This window comes from Carassius auratus, chromosome 2 (assembly GCF_003368295.1).
Source record: "Carassius auratus strain Wakin chromosome 2, ASM336829v1, whole genome shotgun sequence".
NCBI lineage: Eukaryota > Metazoa > Chordata > Actinopteri > Cypriniformes > Cyprinidae > Carassius > Carassius auratus.
Genome location: NC_039244.1, coordinates 28,482,451 through 28,491,236, shown reverse-complemented (window position 1 = coordinate 28,491,236; position 8,786 = coordinate 28,482,451). Strand labels below are relative to the sequence as shown.

The following is an 8,786-nucleotide window of genomic DNA, read 5'->3' as shown; positions in this document are numbered from 1 at the left end:
GATCTTCATGGCAACCCATCAAAATAAATGTTCGGTTTAACTTGAGTAAATTGACAATTTATTAAGCTACTATTAGCCTACAGTAGATTTAGCAATGTCTCTATGTAGTAATAATAATAGGGACTTTGGCCTGGTACTCTGTGTGTTTCCACTGCAGGAACCAGGAAATAAACAAAGTTCTGGGTAAAAGAATGCTCCTCAGTGGCTACTGGCAATTGTACGGTGAATTCCCACGCCAAGTCAGTAGCCTTATTTTTGGACCGCACGCCATACCCCATTCACAGCACAGCTTTGCCAACCCACCGCTGCTATCACTGCTTTGTCGTGTTTTTCCATTTCTTTCAATGTCTTCTTTTCATTAAAGAACGAGTAGCTAGTCGATGAGACTTTGTCATTACTCCTACAGTCACAATTGCGTTCTGTTTGTATCGTCAACTACTTCCGCCGAATCACCTCCGCGTTCAATCTTTACATTTACACTTAGAATTAACAATTAGGGAATTTCAGGGAAAAGTAGAAAGGAAAGAGAAGGTATCTGCAAGATAAAATCAAAAACAGCTGTATGTGACATTTATCACAACATTTCATAACGATCTGTTTAGGAGCAGTAGGCTAATGTAGTTTATAAATTCAATTCAATTCAAGTTTATTTGAATAGCGCTTTTTACGATACAAGTCGTTACAAAGCAACTTTACAGAAAATTATGTTTCTACAATATTTAGTAGTAGCTTATGGTGGTGACTATCAGTTTGTGCACGTATGACAGGATTTTTCATAAAAAATACAAGACGTAGTCAGCCAGACGATGAACATTATTAATATTATTAATAATTAATAGTTATTATATGATTATATGATTATTATATTATATGATTATTATATGAGTTCTGTTTGTTGATTCAGGGTTAGCATCATCTGGGGTCCTCTGAGGGTCAGCATCATCTCTTCTCAGGTGTTCTGGATCCAGACTGGAGCTTGTGTAAATCCTAGTTACCACGGGATGAAGATCCAGCAGAAACAGAGAAACAAAATACAGACATCATTAGCATAGCTGCTGATCCAACAGAGTAAAATTAATTAGTTTAACCCAAGCTAAAGAATAAAAATGTGCATGAAAGAGATGCGTTTTTAATTTAGATTTAAACAGAGAGTGTGTCTGAACCCCGAACATTATCAGGAAGGCTATTCCAGAGTTTGGGAGCCAAATGTGAGAAAGCTCTACCTCCTTTAGTGGACTTTGCTATCCTAGGAACGACCAAAAGTCCAGCGTTTTGTGACCTTAGGGTGCGTGATGGGTTGTAGCGTGGTAGAAGGCTAGTTAGGTACGCTGGAGCTAAACCATTTAGGGCCTTATAGGTAAGTAATGATAATTTGTAACTGATACAGAACTTAATAGGTAGCCAGTGCAGAGACTGTAAAATTGGGGTAATATGATCATATTTTCTTGACCTGGTAAGGACTCTAGCTGCTGCATTTTGGACGACCTGTAGCTTGTTTATTGAAGAAGCAGGACAACCACCTAGAAGTGCATTACAATAGTCCAGTCTAGAGGTCATGAATGCATGAACTAGCTTTTCTGCAGCAGAAACAGATAACATGTTTCGTAGCTTGGCAATGTTTCTAAGATGGAAGAATGCAGTTTTTGTTACATGGGAAATATGATTTTCAAAAGACAAATTGCTGTCTAATATGACACCCAGATTTCTGACTGTAGAGGAAGTAACAGTACATCCGTCTAGTTGCAGATTGTAATCTACAAGATTCTGTATAGTGTTTTTTGGTCCAATAATTAATATCTCTGTCTTATCCAAATTTAATTGGAGAAAATTATTGGTCATCCAATCTTTTACATTTTTAACACACTCTGTTAGCTTAGATAATTGGGAAGTTTCATCTGGTCTCGTTGAGATATATAGCTGAGTATCATCAGCATAACAGTGGAAGCTAATTCCGTATTTTCTAATAATATTACCAAGGGGCAACATGTATATTGAAAATAGAAGGGGACCTAGGACTGATCCTTGTGGCACTCCATATTTTACTGATGATAAATGAGATGACTCCCCATTTAAATAAACAAAATGGTAGCGATCGGACAGGTAGGATCTAAACCATCTTAGAGCCTGCCCTTGAATACCTGTATAGTTTTGTAATCGATCTATGAGTATGTCATGATCTATGGTGTCAAACGCAGCACTAAGATCAAGTAAGACTAGAAATGAGATGCAGCCTTGATCTGACGCAAGGAGCAGGTCATTTGTAATTTTAACAAGTGCAGTTTCTGTGATATGGTGGGGCCTGAAACCTGACTGAAATTCTTCATACAGATCAATTTTTTCTGCAGAAGACTTTTTCTAAAATTTTAGACATAAATGGAAGATTTGAGATAGGCCTATAATTTGCCAGTACACTAGGATCTAGTTTTGGTTTCTTAATAAGAGGCTTGATAACCGCCAGCTTGAATGGTTTTAGGACGTGACCTAAAGATAACGACGAGTTAATGATATTGAGAAGCAGTTCTTCTGCTAAATTAATTTAGTGGGTACAGGATCTAATAAACATGTTGTTGGTTTAGATACAGTGATAGGTTTAGTTAGATCTTCCTGTCCTATGGTTGTAAAACACTGCAGATTATCTTTGATAAAATAAAGATATACAGTGCCTTTCAAAAGTTTGGGATCAGTAAGATTTGTAATATTTTTTAAAGAAGCCTCTTCTGCTCATCAAAATGACATTTGATCAAAAGTGCAGAAGAAAATAAAAAATATTGTGAAATATTATAGCAATTTAAAATAATGTTTTCTGTGTGAATCTGTGTTAAAGTGTAGTGTATTTCTGTGATGCTCCGCTGTATTTTCAGCATCATTCCTCCAGTCTTCAGTGTCACATGATCTTCAGAAATCATGATTTATTATCAGTGCTGATTAATTAAAGAATCCTGAAAAATGTATCACAGTTTCCAAAACAATATGACGCAGTAAAACGGTTTCCAACACTGATAATAAGTGAAGGTTTTTCTCCTTCTGAGCCTCTTCAGATCTCTTTAGACAAGTAAAGCTCTTCCCTCACTGTGGGGTTCTGATGTTATCTTCACTGATGAACCTCTGAGGTCCCTGATCCTCCTCCACTTCATCCAGTTCTTCTCTTTCCTCTTTCACTTCCACCAGGTCTAAAACAAACAGGAGACAGTTAGGAGTCAATGAAATGGTCTGTCAGACTAGATGTTTGCTTCGAATTGTTTCATGATCTTAAAGACTGTGTAAGTTTTCGCCGCTAGAGGTCGCTTTTTTTCTTCTTTTTTTCAAAACAATAACGAAGTCGAAGCTTGATGACGTCATGAAGGAGGGCGGAATGATGGGAGATGTGGTTTCACCATCCACAGTATCCTATCGTGTTCACAGATATGATGAATTCATTATCTTTATTACCTGTACCTTAACAGTATGACATTCAGTCTAGTGCGAGTTTAAGTCCTCTCAAAAACTCTCTCTTATAATCGGTAAAGCTGTCTCTAAACTGTTAGATGAATTAATCTCTTATATCATACGAGCAGCCACTGCAAGCTGTCAAGTGACCAGACCTAGATTAAGCTCTAAAACATTGCATTTATTCACATTATCACCTCAGAAAAATCTTCAACATTTCGTACATCCTTAAACCACATCAAAAGTTTCCATAATCCCTAGTATATTTTATATATGTGTTGTTACAGTCTGACTGTTTATTTAATGTTTGTTTGTAGGGCTAAGCAAGCTATTTCTTCCAATCCTAGCAATATCCCTGATCTGTAATAACAAATTAGTGTAACAAAGTCAAATAATAAAAGATTAGATAGACTGAAAAATATACAATATAAAAGAACTGAACACATGCTCTTTGATAGAAAAAACTTGTAACGATTATGAGAAATCTTCTGGAACAGTCCAGATGTCCTCAGTTCCCTTGCTGGAAAACAATCATTTAAGCATGTACTGAGATGCCTCACACACAACCCCTTTTATTATAAAGTGTCATTATTGTGTAAAAAGATTTAAAGGAAAAACCAAACAACCAATGCATTTCTAACTCAGCTTTAATTTCCTGTTATTATACCTCACAGCCTGAAGAGAATCCCCACATCAGTCAACTCCAGAGCAAGGTTTGGTTTGCAACAGATCAGGCTTACAGACACTTCTGGAATTCATATTCTTCATTTTAATAAAGTGACGGTCTGATACTTTAACACAGACAATTAAGAGCAAAGGTTGGAAGGCGGGCGACATTCATGAACACAAACCACTGACAGCAGAACGGAAAGACAAACGAATGTAAAAGAGGACATGAGGAGATGAGCGACAGGACTGAGAGGAAACACACGAGCAGACAGATGATGTTTCTGCTTCAGTCCTGAACCTCGTCTGGAGGAGTGAACACCAAACTAAACACACTTCTGGATCATAGTGTTACTGTAAAACAGGTTCGGTATACACCAACAACAACATATAATGCTTTGACTGAAACAGCAAACAACAGTTTCATCACATAAGATAAAAAGTGTATCTAGAAGTAGATGTGTTCTCTCGGTGCGACTTTCTCGTGCTGATGATTCATACACGGTCAGAAGCACTAGAACTACACAGCTGATGTGTTTATCTGTCTATTAAGTGATTTATTCACATGATTAATGTAACCCAGTCCAGCATTAACTAGCACACATTCACACTTGATTGATTTTACAGTACACTGAAATCACTTTCAGCACGGATGAGCTACGATCAACAGAAATACATTTAGAGACATTAGAAAAGTAAGTGATGACTGTAGAGTTTAATAGAGATGTTCCGATACCCTTTTTCTCTTCCCGATACCGATTCCGATACCTGGGCTCAGGGTATCGGCCGATACCGAGTACTGATCCGATACCTGGGTGTATATCTGTATATACAGCTGTATATACTACTAGCCCTGTGTAAATTGCTAGAATTTTTTTATGGTGTGCTTCAGACAGATCCCTCAATAAAACATGAACAAATACATGGTGAACTACTGTATTTATTACAGTATTTTTATTATCTAACATGAATTTGACAGTATTATTTATTTTCTTATGCAAAAAAGAACTTCAAATGCAGCCAAAAATCTAACACCGCAAACTAAAAAAGGTATTTAAGTTTTACAATATAACTGTATAAAAAAACTGCAACAAATAAGTCTAGGAATATAAAAAAAGATCTATTAATCAGATAATCTCTTTACAACAAAACAAGTAAAAAACAAGCAACCATCTAGGCATAATTATTATTATTATAGAGATGTATTATTATTACTGTAGGCTACAACAGTAGCTTTATATATTGTCAATTTACTCATGTAAACCAAACATTTATTTTCATGGGCTGCCATGAAGATCTTTGAGTGTCTGTGTTTATGATATGACAGTATTCTCAAATGAAACGGTAAATTCTCATGAAGTGACGGTTTATGCGTTCGTGTCCTCATGACACACAGCAGAGACTACAAAACAGCGAGCTCTCGCGCATCTGTGCCAGTCACCCACAGAGATGTAGATTTTGCGGGAGTAATATTTAAATAGTATTTTGCAGTTTAATATTCACAGACACTAGTATATATTCGGCTACTGTCTGGAGCCCTGCGCTTTGACTTACACGGAAGCGACTGAACGCAGTTGCCGGTACTGAATATACTTGAGAGTCTGTAACTACCGGTACTACAGAGACATACTGCTAACCACTGATCTATAATATAGTAGCGGCTTCACTGTCTTTTGGCAGTTTAGAATGTGATGAGTGATCCAGTCATATTTAGATAAGGGCTGCTAACGCGTTTTCATTTCTTCTTCGCTGCTCTAAACAGGGGTTGCTTGTGGCAACACAGCACAACTTCCTGTGTTTTCAATGCATTTTGAGCAGCGAAGAAGAACCGTGCAGCGGTTAGGCAAAGCTTGCGGTCATAACTAGGTCTTTTTTAAGAAAATGGTATCGGATCGGTATATGGGTTCATGTACTCGCCGATGCCGATGCCAGAATTTGTTGTGGTATCGGAGATATTTCCGATACTAGTATCGGAATCGGAACAACTCTAGAGTTTAATGCAACCACATGCAAATAAAACGCTAGTCACTAATATGAAATGTGGCAGTTTTTTCTAAACTAATACTCGGAGTTCACTTAAATATCATTAATGGTCATTAGTCCGGGTTAAAATCCATCCAAGTTCCCTTCTTCAGCTTTGGACAAGCCTTTTTTAAATGTTTTCCCAGACTCCCGTATCGGCTGAAGGTCTTCCCGCAGGAAGGACAGAGGTACGGTTTCTCTCCGGTGTGGACTCTCTCGTGCACTTTCAGTCCTGACGACTGAGTGAAGCTCTTCTCACAGTGGGAACACTTGTAGGGTTTCTCTCCGGTGTGGATCCGTTCATGCACTTTCAGCTCGGCGGCTCTCGCGAAGGTCTTCCCACAGTCCTGACACTCGTAGGGTTTCTCGCCCATATGAGTTTTCTGATGGTCTTTAAACCCGTGCAGCCACAGAAAGCTCTTCCCGCAGAATGAACACACGTATCGCCGCTCGTCCTCGTGGATCCTCATGTGTGTTTTGAGGTGCACGGCCAGGAAAAACTTCTTGTCGCAGCGCTGACAGTGAAAGGGTCTCTCTCCGGTGTGAGAGAGCAGGTGAGTTTTGAGATTGCAGGCCTCTGAAAACCTCCTGCCGCATTCAGGACACTGGTGTAGCTTCTCTCCTGAATGGACCTTCATGTGAACTTTGAGCGTGCTCTGCTGTGTGAAGCTCTTCCTGCACAGCATGCACGTGAAAGGCTTCTCTCCTGAGTGGATTTTGGCGTGTTCCCTCAGAACCTCCTTCTGTTTGTAGCTCTTTCCGCACTGAGGGCAGCTGTAAGGTCTCTCTCGCGAGTGAATCCGTATGTGTCTCTTCAGCTCTCCTGAGCTCGGGAAGCTCTTCGCACACTGACGGCATGTGAACGGTCTCTCTCCGGTGTGGATCCGAACATGCCTCTTCAGTCCTCCAGAGTTTGTGAAGCTCTTTCCGCACTGAGGACAGCTGAAAGGTCTCTCTCCGGTGTGGATCTTGAAGTGATCCTTCAGGCTTCCTTTGCAGGTGAAGCTCTTGGCGCACTGAGGACAGGTGTATGGTCTCTCTCCGGTGTGGATCACCATGTGAACCTCCAGGTGTCCTTTACGAGTGAAGCTCTTTCCACACTGAGAGCAGGAGAACGAGCCTTTAGCGTCCGCTCTCTTTTGTGAAGCGTTCTCTTCAGTGTCTGAGGAACTCGAAGACTTTTCCTGACTCTGCTGCTTCTCCGTCACCTCACTCGGTTCTTCACCTTCACCTTTCTCTTCCGTCAGGTCTAAAATGAACGACAAAAACAATGAGTGCAACAAATATGACAGGGCGAAAATACCACAAATCTCATATTATTTAATGTGCTGGTGATGTGATCAGGTGATATGTAACTATACTATAATAACTAGTGTCAATTTAACGTGTAAATAACATGTTAAAATAATTAACACATTTAATGCACCTGCCCCTATTATCAACCAGTTAATTTTCTAAAACAAATCAATTTAATATTTCAGTGTTTAATAAAAACCTAATTATGTTGAATCAAAATATTTATTTCTAAAGCTACTTTTTGTAATTTCACACAATAATGACATTAAATTATCTTTAGAGGGATTAATTTCTCAGCCCAAACTGACGTGATTCATAAGATTTATTAAACGGCTTATTGTATAATTCATTAGATATATATATTTTTTTACTGAGATTTGTCGTATTTTATGGCATTTTGGCTGTCCAAGCTTTGTCCCTTGAACTCTGTTATTAGTGAAGAATGAATAATCATCACTCACCTCTCCGCTCCTCGGGTTCTTCCTCTTTCTCGCTGCATGTTTCTGCTTCTCTCTCCTCTTTAACAAACTCCATCTTTACAGAAGTGTGCAGATATTAGGAAGTCTCTCTACTCGATTTTAATGGGGAAGTATATTAATCTGTCACGTGAGGAGGCATGCGTTTCATGATTTACGCAGCAGTATACCTCACATGAATCATCACGCTTTATATCCGACATTAATCTATAGATGTCGCTGGAATCCTCTCTCTCTCTCTCTCTCCCTCTCTCTCTCTCTCTCTCTCTCTCCGCAGCCCCGGCGCAGGCCTGATGACGTCACGGTCCCTCTGCGCTGAGCAGCTCGAGCACTGCCGCCACCTGTAGCAGACCAGACCTCACACAGCTACACTAACATCTAAACACAGCTTTCTTACAGTAATGGAACATTCCATAAAGTAAAGTGCCCCGACCAGAACACCCAATCATTTTCGCTGTTGTGATAGACCTTTGATCACAGCTTCATGTCACCTAAACTCTTCCATTACAGCTTATGTTTGCCGACATATTCATAACTCCTAAGCAGTTTTTAAAGTATATTTAACAGACAATAATTACAAAGTTGTTATTTTGTGAACCAGCAACATCTGCATCAGACTGCATCACTTTATTTCAATATTAATCAAACTGGTCCCATTCTAAAAAAAAATAATTACTCTTCTGTAATAGCACAACATTTCATCTGAGCGAACCACACACTCTTATTTCAGTGTTGTTTTTCTATTTTGTGGATATTTCAGCTAACATTCACACACACACACACACAATCACATTACATTTGTCCCAGATTATTGTTAATGTTCGTGACTTTGTCCTAGACTGGAAGATATTTTTCTGTCCATATGCTTAGGGAGATAATAATAGCCATAGGTTGTGCTTT

At 39.0% G+C, this 8,786-nt stretch overlaps 1 protein-coding gene across 1 annotated transcript; it reads right to left on the bottom strand.

The window, feature by feature from the left end:
* Window positions 1–3,864: 3,864 nt before the first annotated feature.
* Window positions 3,865–8,159, bottom strand: LOC113039453 (gastrula zinc finger protein XlCGF57.1-like). The gene is made up of 3 exons (XM_026197343.1): window positions 7,872–8,159; window positions 6,086–7,363; window positions 3,865–4,806 (listed from the first exon to the last, which is right to left on the bottom strand). Exons 1-2 carry the CDS (start codon window positions 7,942–7,944, stop codon window positions 6,189–6,191), a joined length of 1,248 nt encoding a protein of 415 aa, XP_026053128.1. The 5' UTR covers window positions 7,945–8,159; the 3' UTR covers window positions 3,865–4,806; window positions 6,086–6,188.
* Window positions 8,160–8,786: the final 627 nt, after the last annotated feature.

What these genes read in the sequence shown, in the direction of transcription:
- LOC113039453 (XM_026197343.1), bottom strand. Translation starts at nt 7,944, where the DNA reads ATGGAGTTTGTTAAAGAGGAGAGAGAAGCAGAAACATGCAGCGAGAAA. An exon ending in AGAACCCGAGGAGCGGAGAG is followed by an intron (nt 7,364 to 7,871) that starts GTGAGTGATGAT and finishes CGTTCATTTTAG; the next exon opens with ACCTGACGGAAGAGAAAGGT.